This window comes from Papio anubis, chromosome 12, assembly GCF_008728515.1.
Source record: "Papio anubis isolate 15944 chromosome 12, Panubis1.0, whole genome shotgun sequence".
Lineage (NCBI taxonomy): Eukaryota > Metazoa > Chordata > Mammalia > Primates > Cercopithecidae > Papio > Papio anubis.
The window spans coordinates 62,946,159-62,969,294 of record NC_044987.1 but is presented as its reverse complement, the minus strand read 5'-3'; the positions used below and the strand labels follow the sequence as shown (position 1 = coordinate 62,969,294).

General features: G+C 41.4%; 1 protein-coding gene across 4 annotated transcripts in view; it reads right to left on the bottom strand.

The window, feature by feature from the left end:
• The window catches only part of STIM1 (stromal interaction molecule 1), a 217,127-nt gene that overhangs the window by 62,905 nt on the left and 131,086 nt on the right, over positions 1-23,136 (bottom strand). For all 4 annotated transcript variants that reach the window (XM_009186797.3, XM_003910339.4, XM_003910338.4 and 1 more), the window contains exon 3: positions 1,187-1,301. In XM_009186797.3, the coding sequence (XP_009185061.1) occupies positions 1,187-1,301 (115 nt within the window). The remainder of the gene's footprint in view (positions 1-1,186; positions 1,302-23,136) is intronic.

The following is a 23,136-nucleotide window of genomic DNA, read 5'->3' as shown; positions in this document are numbered from 1 at the left end:
CTACCCTAGACTAATGCTTTCAACCAAGAGGGTATTGAAAAGCATCGGCTACAGAGCTGAAGTTCTAGGCCAAAGTTCTGGCTCCACTAAATGCATGATAATGACAAGTAACTTTATACAAATAGGCCTAAGGTTCCTCAAATAAAAACCAGGGATCCTGATAGTTACTTACATTTAACCCTGTTAGCATCAGAACCTGCCCTAAGAGATCCTGAGAAGAGAGATTGCTTCTAGTCTTATAATGTTATCTGTGCCCTAGCCATAATATAAATGGAGAGGAAGCTAAAGCCCTGGTTTCCCCTTCCCTGTCAAGTCTCGCACAATTAGACATGCTCTTTCACTAAGAACTCTGAAGGAAATGCTCCAGAAAAAAAAATGGTAATCATGGTTTAGCAGTTTTACACAAATCTGAAGTTTTCATTAAGCTCAACATGTGTCAGTAGAGTGGTATGACTAGTGAGGCACCAGTATCTAATCAGACTGCATTAACGGATGCACAGGATTCAGAAACAAGAAGGTGACAGTCCTGCTCAACTCTGTGATGATAAAATCACACTTGGAGGTCTGCAGCCAACTATAGGATCTAAGAAACACATTAACAAAAGTGCTTATAGGCAGGAAATCAAGATGAGAAGGAGACTGAGAAAATGTTTTCTTCAAGAAGTAGGGCTACTTAACCTGGGAAAAAAGACAGACTCTACACTAGTGCTTTCAACCAAAATGATATAGGAAAGCTTTCAATCAAGATAGTATACAAAAGGAGAGAGTCTGTCTGTACCCTCACCCAATCTTTGAATTGTCTAGGACGCAGCAGAGCTGGGACTAAGTGGGAAGCTAGAGAAGAAAGGGGCTGCCTCAAGAGACCAGCAAGCTCCCTATCTCTGGAGATGAAGCAGCAGAACCTGGAAGATTCCTATGCCAGGGTCAGGTGGGTGAGGAAGGGGGTAGGAATAGGATAGAATTCAAAAAGTATTCTAATAAAGAAAAACTCCAACTCTGGAGAACCTTCCCCCATGCCCAGCAGAGTGACTATATTCAGTCGTATTTAGTGACTGTATGTAGAATCATTTCAATAATTTGCCCTTTACTAAGCATTTTATATACATGTTCTTTTAAGGCCAAGTTGCTGCTTCTCTCTTCTCTAAACCTTCCCGCAACTAGGATTGATGACCAGGCTGCCTATTACCTTCTGATGACTTCCATGCCTTCCACAGGTCCTCCACGCTGATGAGCTTATCCTCACCATGGAAGGTGCTGTGTTTCACTGTTGGGTCATGGTAATTGAGGTCTTCCCTCAGGAACTGCAAGGGAAAAATACACAAATCACAAGAGATACCTAGTAGTCAGCCGGTCAAGATCTCCATACAGGTCACCTGCCTCTAGCTAGCCATAACACATTCCATCTACCCAACATACAAGTGTATCACATCACTCATGTATCCTTCCTTATGCACATGTCTTAGTTGCCAACTAAACTATCACTTCCTCTTTGTTACATGTCTCACTTGAAAAATATATATAAATTAGAAATTCCTTCCTCATATTTTTTAGTTATGAAAAGACAAAAATGACAGTTAACTGAAAATCAATAAGCTAAAAGGGGAAAGAAAAAGGAAGGAAGAATTTAAAATGTTTGAGTACTTGCTTATATATTAAGCAATATTCTAATTTCCACAATATTTTTTCATCAAATCTTCACAACCAATGAATTATCACTCTTAATTTATAAATGAGAACAGTAATACTCTTGAAGATAATGCCATTTGCCCCAAATTACATTAGGTTTAGACAGGTTAATTTACTGTGATGGTTGTTTGTTTGTTTGTTTGTCTTGACACAGAGTCTCGCTCGTCGCCCAGGCTGGAATGCAGTGGCGTGATTTCGGTTCAATGCAACCTCCACCTCCCAAGTTCAAGTGATTCTCTTGTCTCAGCCTCCTGAGTAGCTGGGATCACAGGCATGTGCCACCCAACCCAGCTAACTTTTTGTATTTTAGTAAAGATGGGGTTTCACCATTGCCCAGGCTGGTCTCAAACTCCTGAGCTCAGGCAATCCACCCGCCTCAGCCTCCCAAAGTGCTAGGATTACAGGCATGAGCCACTGCGCCCGGCCAACTGTGATGGTTTTAAAATATGTCCACAAATTGTTTGACAATCCTCCCATTAAAGGTGGATTTCCCTCCCCTTTAATATAGGCTGACATTAGTGACTCATCTTCTTACAAATAGAATGTAGCAGCAATGATGTTGCATGACACCAAAGTCTAGGTTAGAAAAAGCAATACAAATTTCACCTGGCTCTCTCTCTTTTGGGACACATGCCTGAGGGGCCCTGAGCCAACATGTAAGAAACCTGGCTACCCTGAAGTCACCCTGCTGGAGACATCATGTGGAAGTCTATGTAGAGATACACATGCGTGAGAAGCCCCAGCTGTTTTGAGTCTTCAAGTTCAGGAGTCAGGTATGTGAATGACTGAGACTTAGTTGATTCCAGTCCCCAGCTCTGCAATCAAATTGGATATAGAAGGAATATACCTCAACACAATAAAGGCCATATATGACAAATCCACATCTAATATATTGAACAGGGAAAAGTTGAAAGCTTTCCCTCTAAAATCTGGAACAAGACAAGGATGCCCTCATTCACCACTATTTTCAACATAGTAATGAAAGTTCTAGCCAGAGCAATTAGGCAAGAGGAAAGAAAGAAAGGAAAGGAAGGCAAGGAAAGGAAGGAAAGGAAGGAAGGGAAGGAAGGAAAGAAGGAAGGCATCCAAATTGGAAAGGAGGAAGTCAAACAGCCCCTGCAAGCAGACAACACGAGCTTATCCTTTTTTTTTTTTTTTTTAGACAGGCTCTTATTCTGTCACCCAGGCTGTAGCGCAGTGGCACAATCTCAGCTGACTGCAACCTCCGCCTCCTGGGCCTCAAGAGATCCTCCCATCTCTGCCTTTCAAGTAGCTGGGACTACAGGTGTGCATGCCACCCAACCTGGCTAATTTTTTGTATTTTTGGTAGAGATGGGATTTTACCACGTTACCTAGGCTGGTCTCAAACTCCTGATCTCAAGGGATCCACCTACGTCTGCTTCCCAAAGTGCTGGAATTACAGGTGTGAGCCACTGTGCCCAGCCAATAACATGATATTAAATCTAGAAAAACCTACAGACACCACCAAAAAACTGTTAGAACTAGTAAACAAATCTGAAAAAGAAATCAAAAAAGCAATCCCATTTACAATAGCTACAAAAAATAATAAAATACCTTCAAGAATAAATTTAACCAAGGAAGTAAAAGATCTCTACAATGAAAACTGTAAAATACTGATGAACTAAATTGAAGAAGACACAAATAAATGAAAAGATATCCCATGTACATGGGTTGGAAGAATTAATATTGTTAAAACATTCATACTACCCAAAGCAATCTACAGATTCAATGTAATCCCTATCTAAATTTCAATGACATTCTTCAGAGAAATAGAAAAAAAAAATCCTAAAATTCATATGGAACCATAAAGAACCCTGAATAGTCAAAGCCATCTTGAGCGAAAAGAATAAAGCTAGAGGAATCACACCATCTGAGTTTAAAATATTCTCCAAAACAATAGTAACCGAAACAGCATGATGTTGGCATAAAAACAGACATATAGACCAATGGAAAAGAATACAGAACACAGGAATAAAATCCACATATGTATAGCCAATTGATTTTAGACAAATGCATGAACGAACATTCAGGAAAGGACAATCTCTTCAATAAATGGTACTGGGGGCCGGGCGCGGACTCATGCCTGTAATCCCAGCACTTTGGGAGGCCAAGGCAGATGGATCGCCTGAAGTCGGGAGTTGGAGACCAGCCTGGCCAACATGGTGAAACCCCGTCTCTACTAAAAATATAAAAATTAGCCGGGCGTGGTGGCAGGCGCCTGTAATTCCAGCTACTCGGGAAGCTGAAGAAGAAGAATCACTTGAACCCAGGAGGCAAAGGTTGCAGTGAGTTGAGATCATGCCATTGACCGCAAGCCTGGGCAACACAGTGAGATTCCATCTCAAAAAAAAAAAAAGGGTACTGGGAAAACTGGCTATCTACATGCAGAAGAATAAAACTGGACCCTATCTCTTACTACTTGCAAAAGTCAACTCAAAATGGATTAAAGACTTAAATGTGGGCCAGGCATGGTGGCTCATGCCTGTAATCCCAGCACTTTGGGAGTCCAAGGCAGGTGGATTGCCTGAGCCCAGGAGTTACAGACCAGCCTGGGCAACATAGTGAGACCTTGTCTCTACAAAAAAAAAAAAAAAAAAAATATATATATATATATATATATATATATTAAAAACTATAAATGACTTAAACGTAAGACCTGAAACCATGAAACTACTAGAAGAAAACATAGGGGAAATACTTCATGATATTGGTCTGGGCAAGGATTTTTAAGACCTCCAAAGCATGGGCAACGGTCAGGCACGGTGGCTCATGCCTGTAATCCCAACACTTTGAGAGGCCAAGGTGGGAGGATCACCCGAAGTCAGGAGTTCGAGACCGGCCTGGCCAACATGGCAAAACCCCATCTCTACTAAAAATATAAAAATTAGCCGGGTGTGGTGGCGCATGCCTGTAATCCCAGTTACTTGGGAGGCTGAAGCAGGAGAATCACTTGAACCCAGGAAGCAGAGGCTGCAGTGAGCTAATATCATGCCACTGCACTCCAGCCTAGGCAACAGAGAGAGACACTGCCAAAAAAAAAAAAAAAAGCAACAACCCACAGGCAACAAAATACAAAAATAGATAAATGGGATTAAATCAAAATAAAATGGAAACAATGAAGTGAACAGACAACCTACAGAATGGGAGAAAACATCTGCAAATTATATATCTGACAAGTTAACATCTAGAATATATAAGGTACTTGAACAACTCAATAGAAAAAAAAATCAGATTAAAAAATGGGTGAAAGATCTAACTAGACATTTCTCAAAAGAAGACAAACAAGACTGAGCACAGTGGTTCATGCCTGTAATCACAGCACTTTGGGAAGCCAAAGTGGGAGGATCACTTGAGCTCAGGATTTTGAGACCAGCCTGGGCAGCATAGGAGACTCCATCTGTACAAAAAAAAAAAATTAGCCAGGTGCGGTGGTTTATGCCTGTGGTTCCAGTTATAGGCTGAAGCTGGAGTCTGAGGTCAGAGGATCCCTTGAGCCTTGGAGATCAAGGTTGTAGTGAGTTGTGATCATGCCACTGTACTGCAGCCTGGGTGACAGAGTGAGACTTTGTCTCAGAGAAAATAAAAACAAAGGCCAAAAGATATGTGAAATATACGCTCAATATCACCAAGGAGTGCAACAAGGCAAAAGATAAGAAGGTTACTTTAAAGCAAATATTTAAAGGAGGTGTGGGAGAAAGGCATGCAGAATAACTGGGAGAAGAGTATCCCAAGAATGGAGAAGGGCAGATGCAAAGTCCCTGAGGTGACAGAACATACTTAGTATGTTCAAGGAATAACAAGAAGGCCAGTATGGCTAGAGAGAAATAAGTAAGGTGGTGACTAGCAGGAGATGAACTCAAAGAAGCCACAGGGTTCCAGAATACACAGAGTCCCCTTTTTAGGCTTTTTTTTTTTTTTTTTAGACGGAGTTTCGTTCTTATTGCCCAGAGTGGAGTGCAGGGGCACAATCTTGGCTCACTGCAACCTCCACCTCCCAGATTCAAGCAATTCTCCTGCCTCAGCCTCCTGAGTAGCTGGGATTACAGGCATGCACTACCACGCCCGGCTAACTTTGTATTTTTTAATAGGGACGGGGTTTCTCCATGTTGATCAGGCTGGTCTTGAACTCCAGACCTCAGGTAATCCACCTGCCTTGGGCTCCCAAAGTGCTGGGATTACAGGCGTGAGCCACTGCACCCAGCTGCCTTTTTAGGCTATTATCAAGACTTTGATATTTCACTCTGAGATGGGAGCTGTTACAGGGATTTGAACAGAGGTATAACATGAACACATTTATATTTTTAAAACAATTTCTCTGGATACTGTGTTAAAAAGTAGACCACAAAAGGGAAAGGGCAGATACAGAGAAATTACTCAGGTGGCTGTTGCAACAATGAGAGCTAATGGTGGCTTGAAACAAGGTGGTAGCTGTGGAAGTGATGAGAATTTGTCAGAACTGGGATATATTTTACAGATCAAATCTGCTGTTCTCATGATTTTTTAGTTTTGATTAATCAAGTTCTTCAAGATATACCCTTCTTTGGTCCTCATAGGCTCCAACCTAGAACCTCTTAATCTAAGACTAGAGAGACAGTTATCACAAGCAGGCCTTGGGAGCAGAAATGCCAAAATCTCCAAGGAAGGGGATTTTTTGCCATTATCAGATAACTCATGGAAACCATCTGACATGAGATACCAGCTGCTTATAGGAAACCAACAAGAAATACACTCATTTTTATAGTCAAGTCTGATCACCGAGGTAAGTGGAGAGCAGAGAAACTCAGAAAAAAAGTACAAGGAAGATCTGCACAGGGACTCACATACAGACCCTACTGGTGCCACAAAGCACACAAAAAACAAGTAGGGTCAGAAAACAAGGTCAGAGAGAAGATGATGCCAAAAGAGGAACTGGCAAATAGAAGCTCTACCTGAAGGAAGGTACTTATGCTGAATGGGACCTCTTCAGAAAATAAAGAAATGAAGCTGCAACAATCAGGCCTTAAGAGTCAGAAAGGCAGAACTTGGTGCACTTTCAAGATGGCCAAATAGGAACAGCTCCAGTCTACAGCTCCCAGTGAGATCAACACAGAAGTCAGGTGATTTCTGCATTTCCAACTGAGGTACCTGGTTCATCTCATTGGGACTGGTTGGACAGTGGGTGCAGCCCATGGAGGGTGAGCCGAAGCAGGGCGGGGCCTCGCCTCACCCGGGAAGTGCAAGGGGTCAGGGGATTTCCCTTTCCTAGCCAAGGGAAGCCGTGAGTGACTGTACCTGGTAGAACGGTACACTCCTGCCCAAATACTGCACTTTTCCCATAGTCTTCGCAACCGGCAGACCCAGGAGATTCCCTCCTGTGCCTGCCTCAGCAGGTCCCATGCACACAGAGCCTTGCTTGCTGCTAGTGCAACAGTCTGAGATTGACCTGGGATGCTGGAGCTTGGTGGGGGGAGGGGCATCCGCCATTGCTGAGGCTTGAGTAGGCAGTTCTATGCCTACAGTGTAAATAAAGTGGCAAGGAGCTCAAACTGGGTGGAGCCCACCATAGCTCAGCAAGGCCTACTGCCTCTCTAGATTCCACCTCTGGGGGCAGGGCATATCTGAACAAAAGGCAGCAGACAGCTTCTGCAGACTTAAACGTCCCTGCCTGACAGCTCTGAAGAGAGCAGTAGTTCTACAGCACAGAGTTTGAGCTCCGATAATGGACAGACTGCCTCCTCAAGTAGGTCTCTGACCCCTGTGTAGTCTGACTGGAAGACACCTCCCAGTAGGGACCAACAGATACTTCATACAGGCGGGTGCCTCTCTGGGACAAAGATTCCAGAGGAAGGATCAGGCAGCAATATTTGCTGTTCTGCAGCCTCCACTGGTGATACCCAGGCAAACAGGGTCTGGAGTGGACCTCCAGCAACTCCAACAGATGTGCAGCTGAGGGGCCTGTTAGAAGGAAAACTAACAAACAGAAAGGAATAGCATCAACATCAACAAAAAGGACATCCACACCAAAACCCCATCGTAGGTCACCAACATCAAAGACCAAAGGTAGATAAAAACCACAAAGATGGGGAGAAACCAGAGCAGAAAGGCTGATAATTCCAAAAACCAGAATGCCCCTTCTCCTCCAAAGGAACACAACTTCTTGCCAGCAAGGGAAGAAAACTAGAAAGCAATAAAAAGCAGGGGTTGCAATCCTGGTCTCTGATAAAACAGACTTTAAACCAACAAAGATCAAAAGAGACAAAGAAGGCCATTACATAATGGTAAAGAGATCAATTCAACAAGAAGAGCTAACTATCCTAAATATATATGTACCCAATACAAGAGCACCCAGACTCATAAAGCAAGTTCTTAGAGACCTACAAAGAGACTTAGACTCCCACACAATAATAATGGGAGACTTTAACACCCCACTGTCAATATCAGACAGATAAACAAGACAGAAAATTAACAAGGATATCCAGGACATGAACTCAGCTCTGGACCAAGCAGACCTAATAGACATCTACAGAACTCTCCACCCTAAATCAACAGAATATACATTCTTCTCAGCATCACATCACACTTATTCTAAAATTGACCACATAGGTGGAAGTAAAACACTCGTCAGCAAATGTAAAAGAACAGAAATCACAACAAACTGTCTCTCAGACCACAGTGCAATCAAATTAGAACTCAGGATTAAGAGGTTCACTCAAAACCACACAACTACGTGGAAACTGAACAACCTGCTCCTGAATGACTACTGGGTAAATAACGAAATTAAGGCAGAAATAAAGATGTTCTTTGAAACCAATGAGAACAAAGACACAAAATACCAGAATCTCTGGGACACATGAAAAACAGTGTGTAGAGGGAAATTTACAGTACTAAATGCCCACAAGAGAAAGCAGGAAAGATCTAAAATCAACACCCTAACATCACAATTAAAAGAACTAGAGAAGCAAGAGCAAACAAATCGAAAAGCTAGCAGAAGACAACAAATAACTAAGATCAGAGCAGAACTGAAGCAGACAGAGACACAAAAAACCCTTCAAAAAAGATCAATGAATCCGCTAGGCGCGGTGGCTCATGCCTGTAATTCAGCACTTTGGGAGGCCAAGGCGGGTGGATCACGAGGTCAGGAGATCGAGACCATCCTGGCTAACACAGTGAAACCCCGTCTCTACTAAAAAAAATACAAAAAATTAGCCGGGCATGGTGGTGGGCACCTGTAGTCCCAGCTACTTGGGAGGCAGAGGTAGGAGAATGGCGTGAACCCGGGAGGCGGAGCTTGCAGTAAGCCAAGATCGTGCCACTGACTCCAGCCTGGGCAAAGGAGAGAGACTCTGTCTCAAAAAAAAAAAAAAAAAAATCAATGAATCCAGGGGCTGGTTTTTGAAAACATCAACAAAATAGATAGACCGCTAGCAAGACTAATAAAGAAGAAAAGAGAGAAGAATCAAACAGATGCAATAAAAAATGATAAAGGGAATATCACCACCGATCCCACAGAAATACAAACTACCATCAGAGAATACTATAGACACCTCTACACAAAGAGAATAAAATAATGTAAAATATAAAATAAATAAACTAGAAAATCTAGAAGAAACAGATACATTCCTGGACACATATCCCCTCCCAAGACTAAACCAGGAAAAAGTTGTATCTTTGAAAAGACCCATAACAGGTTCTGAAATTGAGGCAATAATTAATAGCCTACCAACGAAGAAAAGTCCAGGACCAGATGGATTCACAGCCAAATTATACCAGAGGTACAAAGAGGAGCTGGTAACATTCCTTCTGAAACTATTCCAAACAATAGAAAAAGAGGGAATCCTCCCCATCTCATTTTATGAGGCCAGCATCATCCTGATACCAAAGCCTGGCAGAGGCACAACAAGAAAAGAGTATTTTAGGCCAGTATCCCTGATGAACGTCAGTGTGAAAATCCTCAGTGAAATACTGGCAAACCAAATCCAGCCGCGCATCAAAAAGCTTACCCACCACGATCAAGCTGGCTTCATCCCTGGGATGCAAGGCTGGTTCAACATACACAGATCAATAAACGTAATCCATCACATAAACAGAACCAACGACAAAAGTCACACGATTATCTCAGTAGATGCAGAAAAAGCCTTTGACAAAATTCAACAGCCTTTCATGCTAAAAACTCTCAATAAACTAGGTATCAATGGAACATATCTCAAAATAGTAAGAGCTATTTATGACAAACCCACAGCCAATATCATACTGAATGGGCAAAAACTGGAAGCATTCCCTTTGAAAATCAGCACAAGACAAGGATGCCCTCTCTCACCACTCCTATTCAACATAGTATTGGAAGTTCTGGACAGGGCAATCAGGCAAAAGAAAGAAATAAAGGGTATTCAACTAGGAAAAGAGGAAGTCAAATTGTCTCTGTTTGCAGATGACATGGCTGTATATTTAGAAAACTCCAACGTCTCAGCCCAAAATCTCCTTAAACTGATAAGCAACTTCAGCAAAGTCTCAGGGTACACAATCAATGTGCAAAAATCACAAGCATTCCTATTCACCAAGAACAGACAAACAGAGAGCCAATCATGAGTGAACTCTCATTCACAATTACTACAAAGAGAATAAAATACCTAGGAATCCAACTTACAAGGGATGTGAAGGACGTCTTCAAGGAGAACTACAAATCACTGCTTAATGAAATAAAAGAGAACACAAACAAAGAGAAGAACATTCCATGCTCATGGATAGGAAGAATCAATATCATGAAAATGGCCACACTGCCCAAGGTAATTTATAGATTCAATGCTATCCCCATCAAACTACCACTGACTTTCTTCACAGAATTGGAAAAAAACTACTTTAAAGTTCATATGGAACCAAAAAAGAGCCCACATAGCCAAGACAATCCTAAGCCAAAAGAACAAAGCTGGAGGCATCACACTACCTGACTTCAAACAAAACTAGCATGGCTACTGGTAACCAAAACAGAGATATAGACCAATGGTACAGAACAGAGGCCTCAGAAATAACATCACACATCTACAACCATCTAATCTTTGACAAATCTGACAAAAACAAGCAATGGAGAAGGGATTCCCTATTTAATAAATGGAGCTGGGAAAACTGGCTAGCCATATGTAGAAAGCTGAAACTGGATCCCTTCCTTACTCCTTATAGAAAAATTAACTGAAGATGGATTAAAGACTTAAGTGTCAGACCTAAAACCATAAAAACCCTAGAAGAAAACCTAGGCAAACCATTCAGGACATAGGCATGGGCAAAGACTTCATGACTTACGCACCAAAAGCAATGGCAACGAAAGCCAAAATAGACAAATGGGATCTAATTAAACTAAAGAGCTTCTGCACAGCAAAAGAGACTATCAGCAGAATGAACAGGCAACCTATAGAATGGAAGAAAATTTTTGCAATCTATCCATCTGACAAAGGGCTAATATCCAGAATCTACAAAGAACTTAAACAAATTTACAACAAAAAAACAACTCCATCAAAAAGTAGGCAAAGGATATGAACAGACACTTCTCAAAAGAAGACATTTATGCAGCCAACAGACACATAAAAAAATGCTCATCATCACTCGCCATCAGAGAAATGCAAATCAAAACCACAATGAGATATCATCTCACGCCAGTTAGAATGGTGATCATTAAAAAGTCAGGAAACAACAGACGCTGGACAGGATGTGGAGAAATAGGAACGCTTTTACACTGTTGGTGGGAGTGTAAATTAGTTCAACCATTGTGGAAGACAGTGTGGCGATTCCTCAAGGATTTAGAACTAGAAATACCACTTGACCCAGCAATCCCATTACTGGGTATATACCCAAAGGATTATAAATCATGCTACTATAGACACATGCACACATATGTTTATTGTGGCACTATTCACAATAGCAAAGACTTGGAACCAACCCAAATGTCCATCAATGATAGACAGGATAAAGAAAATGTGGCACGTATACACCATGGAATACTATGCAGCCATAAAAAAGGATGAGTTCATATCCTTTGCAGGGACTTGGATGAAGTTGGAAACCATCATTCTCAGCAAAATATTGCAAGGACAGAAAACCAAACACCACATGTTCTCACTTATAAGTGAGAGTTGAACAATGAGAATATATGGACACAGAGAGGGGAGCATCATACACCGGGGCCTGCTGGAGGGTAGGGGGCTGGGGGAGGGATAGCATTAGAAGAAATACCTAATGTAAATGACAAGTTGATGGGTGCAGTAAACCAACATGGCACATGTATACCTATGTAACAAACCTGCACATTGTGCACATGTACCCTAGAACTTCAAGTATACAATAATAATTTTTTTTAAAAAAAAGAAAGAAAGGCAGAACCCATAGAAACTGGCTACTTACTTGCGGTGTGACTTTTGGGCAAGCTACTTTGCCTTTCTGAGCCTATTTTCCTCTCAAAATTAGGGTTAATAATGCCCCTCATTCGGGTATAGTAAGGATTAAATGAGACATGTTTGCAGAAGTCATAAATTGCCTTTGCATGTGTCTTTTACTGGCCTGCACTTTAAACAGCATTTTAACCAGCTGAACCTAAATTTAAAAATCAGAAAATTTTGGCCAGGAGCAGTGGCTCATGCCTGTAATCCCAGCACATTGGGAGGCTGAGGCAGGTGGATCACCTGAGGTCAGGAGTTTGAGACCAGCCAGGTCAACATGGTGAAACCCTGTCTCCACTAAAAATACAAAAATTAGCTGGGCGGGGTGGCGCATGCTTGCAATCCCAGCTACTTGGGAGGCTGAGGCAGGACAATTGCTTAAACCTGGAAGGCGGAGGTTGCAGTGAGGCAAGATCGTGCCATTGCACTCCAGCCTGGATGACAAGGCCAGACTCTGTCTCAAAAAAAAAAAAAAAAAAAAAATCAGAAAATTTCATTAAAAGTCCACCTTCTCAGGCTATCTTTTAAACAAATCAAAAGAGGTTGGGCTCCATGGCTCATGCCTTAAATCCTAGCACTTTGGGAGGCCGAGGTGGGAGAAAATTGCTTGAGCCCAGCAGTTCAAGACTAGTGTGGGCAACATAGTGAAACCCCATCTCTACAAAAAATTTTAAAATTAGCCACATGTGGTGGTGTGCGCTTGTGGTCCCAACTACTTGGGAGGCTGAGGTGGGAGGATTACTTGAACCCAAGAGGTTAAGGCTGCAGTGAGCCATGATCGTACCACTACACTCCAGCCTGGGAAACAGAGCAAGACCCTGTCTCAAAAAAATAAAAAATAAAAATGTCTAGCCACAGTAAGCTCCAATGACTTTAGAATTTTATACAGGAGTGGCTTAAGGACTAACAATTTAATTGGAAAAGGAGAGTGATAGCTAAGGGACTTGTCATGAGGTTGCATTTGCATAGCAAGCACACTATTTTTATGAAGATTGTTCATTACAAATTAATTTTATTTTTTATTATTATTATTTTGAGATGGAGTCTCACTCTGTCCACCCGAGCTGGAGTACAGTGGCATGATCTCAGCTCACTGTAACCTCTGACCCCCGGGTTCAAGCAATTCTTCTGCCTCAGCCTCCTGAGTAGCTGGGATTACAGGCACCCACCATCATGCTAATTTTTGTGTTTTTAGTGGAGGCAGGGTTTCACCATGTTGGCCAGGCAGGTCTCAAACCCCTGATCTCAAGTGATCTGCCTGCCTCGGCCTCCCAAAGTGCTGGGATTACAGGCATGATCCACCACACCCGGCCACAAATTAATATTAAAATGCAACTTTTTATGAAGATGTTTTTATTAACTTTTACTTAAACCTAAGGAAAAAATCAATTGTCCATATCAAAGAATAAATATATACAGCAGCTCCTCAAATAATACCATTTATTTCAAGTCATTTCTTTATAATGTTGATGAAAAAAATAAATCAATTCCCAGCTGGGGCTACTGTCTGTGTGAAGTTTCCATGCTCTCCCCATGTGTGCATGGGTTTTCTCTGTGTTCTCTGATTTCCTCCCACGTCCCAAACATGTGCATTTTAGGTGAACGGGCATGTCTCCATGGTCCTAGCCTGAGTGAGTGTGGGTGTGTGTGTGGGTATGCTCTGCAATGGAATGGTGTCCTGTCCAGAGTTGGTGCCCACCTTGCACCCTGAGCTGCTAGGATAAGCTCTGGACACTCTAACCCTGCACTGAAATAAGTAGGTAAATAATTATCTTACTTGTTTTTATTAATCTTTCTTAAATGTACATATAGCTCACATTTATTTCAGTGTTTCATATTGTAAGTGTTTTGGTCTATATTTGTAAGTTTGGTGATGTTTTTGTGACCAGAAATATGACATAGGAACTTAACTCTTGTTTATATCAATTAGCCTCTGGTAAAATTGTCATCTCACTTATGACATATGATGGGGATACATTCTAAGAAATGCATCACTGTGTCAACATCATAGAGTGTGCTAGATGTGTATAGCCTACTACATACCTAGGTTATATGAAATAGCCTATTGCTCCTAGGCTACAAACCCATACAACATGTTACTGTACTGAATATTGTAGGGAGTTGTAATACAGTAGTATTTGTGTATCTAAACATATCTAAACATAAAAAAGATATTGTAAAATATGATATTACAATCTTATGGAACCACATTGTATATGTGGCCCATTGTTGACTGAATGCCCTTATGTGGCATATGACTATATATAAAATATATTTATATATGTATAATTTATATTATATATATGTATGAATATATATATGTTATACAATTTGGGGTATCATAAAGGTCGGGAAGTTGGTGCTAAAGGAGCTAATGGAGGCCTCAATCCCCTATCTCTTAGAACTGCTCTTGGATTACATAACTACATGGCAACAATCAGCCAGAGCTATTCCTTCCGAAGAGGTGTGTGCTCTCCATTTTCCCACAGCTCTCACCATTCACAGACTTATGCATATGCATTTATACAGCCCACATTACTCAGTTACAATGCCCTCTGGTCCCTCAGGGGTATAGTTTGTAATTCCTATTGTACACTAAAGTACTATGAGTTTGAAAGCACAATTCAGATATTAATTGAGATTATTATTAGAAGGAGAGTGAGATAAGGAGAGGAAAGTAACAGAAAAAGATTATTGATCAAAGGTGGCCTCTTCTGTGCTCCCATAATGCCTGTGAATACCTTTATCAGTCTTATTAGATGTCTATCTCCCCTGCCAAACCATATACTCCCAACAGAAGTTCCCAGTTACCCAGCCATAAGCATAGCACCCAAGAATATAATACTGAGTATATTGACATCAAATATACTTTGATGTCCAGTATACTTGAAGTAGGCATTACCACATCTTACTCTGAACACTGTCCCACATCCAGCTAATAGCTAACGTCTGATTTAAGACAAAGTTTAAAAGTAACAAAAGGTAATAACAAAGCTAAAGAGGCAGCTTTTGGATCCCACTAAAGGGATTTACTATTTCACACTTAGATCAAGCAGCTCTTCTCTCAGGAAGACGTAAGGAGGCTCCCCAAGAGTCCTGCCTTACCATGGAGAATGTAGCATTGGCTAGAACTATACAGCTCAATAGCTCTCCAAAGAGCCAAGGCACCAGCTGTCAGTGAGTATATTTAGTTCCATGCGCCCAGAAAACTGATCTCCCAGGAGGTGGCACAAGGCATAAACCCATCCCAAGTGTTAAGCAGTAGTGAAGTAGTGAGAGTGGGAGCAGAGAAGAGGGGAGACATCTCTCTATAATACAAAACAGGCCCAGCCAGCTTGATTCACCAGAGAACAGAATTCACTGACATAAAGCCAGAAGAAGAGCAGCACACCTTTGGGTACAGCAATCTGGATGGCTTTCCTGGGATCTTCCTTAGAATCAATAACTCTTCTCTCCCCTTTCCAACCTCGTTCCCTAATACTTACCTTCCACATTTCCCAAACCAAATCGTACCACCTCCATTCCCACTTTCTCTGCTGCTCTCCAACCTCCCCCACTCACCAGCCCACAAGATTTGGAACCCTACATTAGTCCATTCTTACACTGCTATAAAGAAATACCTGTGGCCAGGCACAGTGGCTCACACCTGTAATCCCAGCACTTTGGGAGCCAGATGTGGGCAGATCACTTGAAGTCAGGAATTCAAGACCAGCTTGGCCAACATGGTGAAACCCCATCTCTACTAAAAACATAAAAAATAGCTGGCATCATGGCTTGTGCCTGTAGTCCCAGCTACCTGGGAGGCTGAGGCAAGAGAATCGCTTGAATACAGGAAACAGAGGTTGCAGTGAGCCGAGATTGTGCCACTGCACTCCAGCCTGGGTGACGGTGTGAGACTCCACCAAAAAAAAAATTTAAAAAGGAAGAAAAAAAGAAATACCTGAGACTGGGTAATTTATAAGGAAAAGAGGTTTAATTGGCTCACAGTTCTACAGGCTGTACAGGAAGCATAGCAGCTCCTGCTTCTGGAGAGGCCTTGGGAAACTTACAATCAAGGTAGAAGGTGAAAGCGAAACAGACACACTTTACACAGCCAGAGCAGGAGGAAGAGAGAGCGAGGGGGCAGGTGCTACCACACTTTTAAAGGACCAGATCTCATGAGAACTCACTCACTATACAACACTAAGAGGGGATGGTGCTAAATGATTCATGAGAACACCACCCCGATAATCCAATCACTCCTACCAGGCCCCATCTCCAGCACTGGGGATTACAATTCAACATGAGATTTGGTAGGTACAGAGAACCAAGCCATATCAAACCCATAAGTCACATGTTCCAGATCTCAAAAGTTTACCAACTCTTATTCACCTCTTGAACATCTAGCAAGGAATCATACCATATTTCAGGTACAATAGCTCTAAATGTCATTTACAGAGTTCTAGGACATGGATGTTTCATGGGTGAAATATCTGTCTCCGCTGAGATCAGAAGTTGTTGCTCATGGGCAGGGATAGGGCAGTCATTTCTCACTTATCTTTGTACATCTAGTCTCTTTTCTGTCAGTCTATCTACCATATTGGACACCAGAACGATCTTAAAGTAAATATCTATCCCAATTCCCCTACTTAACATCTCATGGCTCCCCATTACCTACAAGATAAAGCCTTAGCTTCTTGGCCTGACATTCAAGGCCTTTTACAATATTAACTTCCTAGGGACCTTCCTGGCCACTCTCCCTCCCTACCAGACACCTTACACACCAGATATTGGTCAGAAAACTATGTCCATAAGCCAAATCCAGTTTGCTGTTTGTTGGTTTTGAAACTGAGTCTCCCTCTATTGCCCATGCTGAAGTGCAGTGGCGTGAACATGGCTCACTGCAGCCTCCTGGGCTTAAACAATCCTCCTGCCTCAGCCTCCCGAGTAGCTTGGACTACAAGCACAGGGGCTAATTTTTTCTTTATTTTTTGTAGAGACAGAGTCTTACCATATTGTCCAGGCTGGTCTTAAACTCATAGACTCAAGCAATCCTCCTGCCTTAGCTTCCCAAAGTGATGGGATTACAGACATAAGCCACCATGCCCAGCCAGTTTTCATAAAGTTTTACTGAAACATAGCCAGGCTCATGCACTGATGTATATTTTCTGTGGCTGCTTTCATGCTACAAAGGCAGAGTTGAGTATTTGTAACAGAGACTCTATGGCTATCAAAGTCTAAAATAATTACTATCTAATCCTTTACAGAAAAAGTTGCCTGCTCTAGACACATCAAGCCATTTCCTGCTCCTTGACCAAACCATGATCTTTTATACCCCCAAGATTTTGCACAAGGTGCTCCATTTAAAATGCTTTCTCCCACTCTTTGTCTATTAAAGAAAAAGTCACTGCCTTCTGTGAAGTTTTCTAGATCTCTCCCATGTGAGTTCATTGCCCTATCCTATTTGTTCCCATAGTTCTCAGGGTATATATACATCAATGACAGTACTTATCCCAATATTCTACAATTACTATTTAATTATCCCCCTCTTACTCTCCCTAAGCAACTCAAAAATAGAGACTATATTTTATTTATCATTTATTCTTCACCCAGCATCTTGCAAATTTTCTGCAATACATAAATGAATAATTAATTTAGCTCCATAAACCCATCTCCAAGCCTAGGGTCTGGCACAGAGCAGGGTGTGTGGTTATTAAATAACTAAAGGAGTGTCTCTGGAGTTTGTCCTGTAACATGTAGCAGAGAGCTTAGCTTACAATAGCTAGTCAAGACATAATTGTCTATTGAATAGAAGAAAGAAAAAGGTCCCCAAATTGTCAGCCTATCTAAAACAAAGATATTTAGCCAGGAGCCAGAGAGTTACACTAGCTTGGATTCAATGTAGCATGATACTTTAGAGTTTGATTCTAGACCCCATGGCCTGGGTTTGAATCCTCGTTCCACCACTTAGTTTCAGTGTGTAACTTGAATCATTTGTAAAATGAAGATAGTAGCACAAAAACCTAACAACCCTCATGTTGAGGGAAGCATAAATGAGTAAATTCAACTAAATACCTTAGAATAGTGCCTGGCACAAAAATAAGCTCTCCTGTTTGTGTGTGTGTGTGTGTGTATGTAATATGTTTTAAGAAGGATTAAAGATACTAAGAATGTACAATCCTAGGGCCCACTATTACAGTGATACATGATCCCCCATATGTAAGGAAGACCTACAGAGGGGATAGAAAATGAATATTTTCTGAGTGCTTGCTATATAAAGTCCATGTGTCAAGAGGTCAGAAATGGAGACAGTAAAGACAAGACATTGTAGTCTACTAACCTCTAAGGTCCTTTCTGTTCTACTCTATGATTCTTTGAAAGCTTTTAAAGCTTTAACTCCATTTAAAATCAAAACTTTACAACTTTATGCAAGACCCTCCCTCTTCTATGGGCTGGCCTTCCTCAATGCATCAATTGCCACTTCCTCCCATTCCCAATGATAATGAATTCCCAATTCCCAATGATAATGAATTACTTAAAACTCTCTGAAAGTACCAGGCTTTTTACCAGTACAATATCTTTGTACATGCTATTCCCTCACTTAAAACATTCTCCTTATCACTCCTAGTCATCTGTTGAGATCCAGATTATGTGTCAGTGACTGTAACATGGGAAAAGCTGACTTAGGGCATCCTCTTCTGCAACTGTATCACAGTGTTCACTCTTAAAATTTGATTTATTTTTTTTTTACAGACAGGGTTTTGATATATTGCTAAGGCTGGTCTTGAATTCTGGGCTCAAGAAATTCTCCCACCTCAGCCTCCCAAGTAGCTGGTACTACAAGTGCAAGCCATTGTGCCTCACCGTATCCACTTAATAAATTATAGTGTCCTTATCTGTTTTATGGCTATCTCCACCACTAGGGGAACTTCTTCAAAGGCAGCAACATTACCTTTCCTTTTACTCCTTTATTGCCAGCACCTGGCACATACACAGATACAGAGAATCCCTCTGAGGTCAATGAGAAAGCTCAGTGCTTGTCATGGAATCATCATTGATGCCTCACTAAAACACTGGGCACATGACACAGGTCAAATCCTAGAGGCAGCATTAAAAGTTTCAGCTTGCCAGGTACCTGGTCAGAATGGCAAATACAGGGAAACTCTAACATCTCCAGTCTTACAAACTGTCAGAACCAAAGTATCCAAGTAGCCAAGGACTACTGTCTGGGGAACCTTTGTTTTATGAAAGGAGGACAGAAATAGATCACTAATTAGAAAATATTTCCCCAAAGGGAAGAGGTTATCTTCTTAATTGGGGTCAATACTGCCACATTTATATAGGATGAATGCACAGCACTGGAGAAAATGCATTATGAGAAAGGACAGTTACAAAATTGATGGGTTAGAAGGGACTTCTAGTTTGACAGCATGAGAAGCTCCACAGACCCACTCTCCAGTAAAACTAGTGAAACTTATTTTTCAAAAGCAACCATTTAAAGTTTCTGGAAATGGTCTTAAAGGCACACAGCCAATGAAGAAACATATGCTCAAGAAAATCTAAGAACAGCGAGAGTCCACAATATTTAACCTGTTCCCTGCCTTGCCTCTCCCAACTCAAGGACACAGAAACTCCACTCCACGCTGAGGCAGCTAAAAACACAGACCTTCTCTCTCAAGCTCCCTGTTGAAGGGTTAGCTGCCTGGAATGTTCTGAGCAGGATATTAGCATTTCTGATCCTTCCCCCAGCTACATGTTACTGAGGCTAAGTTGTAAGTGAGTGCAGCTAAAAGGTGGGCCTCTTTTGTCCCGTTTAACCCCTACTCATATGACGGGAGCTTTACCTTGGATGCAGTGCCACTGAGAATACTGGAGCCACAACTGGCATTGCCCTGGCTCATAAGATTGTTATTACACTCTGGGAGAGGCAAATCAAAAAGATCTGAGGCTACTGCCACCCCTCCACCAAGTCCTCAGCTCCTAAAGTGGTGGTGTCACTCAGAAGCATGTCATTGTCCCCAACCCCAGCTCCAGAACCATGACTCAAAGATTTTGCCTGGCAGAGGAAGCAGGCTATAAAACAAAGAGCTCTGAATCTCTTCCCAGGGAAAATGACCTCATCTGCAACAGAGTGTAGAGAAGTTCAAGACTAAGGGTAGGATACTCTCAAAAAAGTAGAAGTTGTGGTGAAAGGAAAAGATTAGTAGATTCATTGGAGATACAGGATAAACTGTAGACTAGAGAATTTGCTGGAGATAACTAGGGAAAAAGACAGCTGGGAGGAGTCTCTTGGGGTAAGAACAAATTTCATCAGCCTGGGCAACATAGGGAGACCCCATCTTTACAAAAAAATTTAAAAATTAGCCAGGCCACCTGCACATCCTGCACATATATACCAGAACTTAAAAAAAAAAAAAAAAAGCCAGGTGCAGTGGCACACACCTGTGGTCCCAATTACTCACGAGGCTGAGGTAGGAGGATCAATGGAGTCCAGGAGTTTGAGGCTGCAGTGAGCCATCATTATGCCACTGCACTTTAGCCCGGGTGAAAGACTGGGACTCTATCTCCAAAAACAAACCAACAAAGAACAAATTTCAAACAATGACCTCAGGAACTTTCCCTTCAAAGGAACCCTAATGTAATTGGATTAGTCTAGGAAGCAATTTATGCCTCAGGGCATTGTTGAAAAGAGCAGAGCAATCAGATGGCAATTAGTGAACCCAAAAAGCTGGGTGTGGCCAGGGAAAGAGACAAAGTTCTGCCCAAACCATTATCATCCAAATATGACTGTGGGCATACCAAAGTCCTCTGAGGAGCAACATCAGAGGATTTACACTGTGGGAGGAGGGGGATCAACCACTTAAACAATCTAGCCAGTCATTAAATAAATAAACAAGCAACTAATCATAAGCCCCAGAGGAATCAGACAAGTACCCAAAGTTGCTACAATATATTATCAAAAATGTTCAGCTTCAAATAAACAAACAAAAAACAAAACAAAAAAAAAACCAAAGAAACAGGAAAGTGTTACCCACATACCAGAAAAAAAGGAGGCAACAGAAACTCTCAGTAAGAGGGACCAGATGTCAGATTTAACAGAAAAAGACTACAAGTTAGCCATTATAAATATGTCCAAAGACAAAAAAAAAAAAAAGAAAATCATGATCTTTAAAGAGGTAAAGGAATGCATGATGTCAATGTTGCATTAAATAAAGAATGTCAATAAAGAGAAATTATTGTTTTAAAAAAGAACCAAATGGATGTTCTGGAGTTGAAAAGTACAGTAACTGAAGTGGATTAGGAGAGGGGCTAAATAGTAGATCTGAACTGGCAGAAGAAAGAATAAGCACACTTCCAGAGAGACTGATAAGAGATTATACAATCCTAAAAACATAGAGAAAAAGGAATGAAGAAAAATGAACTGAGCCTCAGAGAAATGTAGAACACCATTAATCACACCAATGTATGTATAATACGAATAGCAGAAAGGGAAGATAAAGAAAAAGGAGCAGGAAGACTCACACCTGTGAGAGGCCAAGGTGAGTGGACTGCTTGAGGCCAGGAGTTAAAGACCAGCCTGGACAACATGGCAAAACCACATCTCTACTAATGTAGGTGTGGTGGTATATGCCTGTGATCCCAGCTACTTGGGGGGGGCTGAGACACGAGAATCGCTTGAACCCAGGAGGAAGAGGTTGGAGTGAGCTTAGATTGTGCCACTGTACTCCAGCCTGGGTGACAGAGTGAGACTATGTCTCAAAAAAAAAAAAAAGAAAAGAAAGAAAGAAAGAAAAAGGAGAAGGAAAAATATTCAAAGAAATAATGGCTGAAAAACCTCCCAAAGTGTTTTTAAAAACATTAATCTACCCATAACGAAAATCTAATAAACTCCAAATATGATAAATGCAAAGAGATCCACAAATAGACACATTAAGTAAAATGCTAAAAGTCAAAAGCAGTGAGAAAACTCTGAAAGCAGCAAGAGAAAAATGACTCATCACACACATGTGAACCCCAGTAAGATTAACAGTTAACTTCTCACCAAAAATAATGGATGCCAGAAGACAAAGGGATAACATAGTCAAAGGGCTCACTGAAGTGAGGGGGATGTCAACCAAGAATTGTATATCCGGCAAAACTCTCGTGAAAAAATGAAGGTAAAAAATAAAGACAATTCCGGAATAAAAAAACACTGAGAAAATTCATTGCTAACTGACATACCTTACAAAAAAATACTAAAGGAAGCTCTTGAGGCTAGTAAGTGACCCCAGATAGTACTTTGAATCTGTACAAAAAAGTACCAACACTGAGCCAGGTACTGTTCTAGGTACTGGAGATATAGCAGTGAAAAAAGCAGATCCCTTTCCCTTATAAACTTTATATTACAGGCAATAAATAATAAAACAATAAGTGATTAAATAATAAAATCCAGATGATAAGTTCTTAAAAATTATTTTAAAAAGTGATTCATAATGAAGATCTAGGTGCCAGGAATGGCGTAGAGGTGCAGATTTCATTATTAAATAGGGTGGTCTGAGAAAGGTCTCTTTGATAAGGTGAAGTATGACAAATGACAAAGAATATTTGGGGGGAGTTTTGTTTTGTTTTTTTGTTTTTTTGAGACAGAGTGTCCCTCCATCGCCCAGGCTGGAGTTCAGTGGCACAATCTCTGCTTACCACAACCTCCACCTCCTTGGTTCAAGCATTTCTCCTGCCTCAGCCTGTCGAGTAGCTGGGACTACAGGCATATGCCACCACGCCCGGCTAATTTTGTATTTTTAGTAGAGACAGGGTTTTACCATGTTGGCCAGGCTGGTCTCAAACTCCTGACCTCAAGTGATCTGCCTGCCTCGGCCTCCCAAAGTGCTGGGATTACAGGCGTGAACCATCATGCCCAGCCACAAAGTACATTTCATATGGAAATATGAGGGCATAAACTAAATATCTAAGGAAACGATAGTCCAGGCAGGGGCAAGAGCTAGAACCAAGGCCCTAAAGCAGGGATACAAAAGAGTATGAAGGAACACCAAAGAGTGTGGCTACAGTG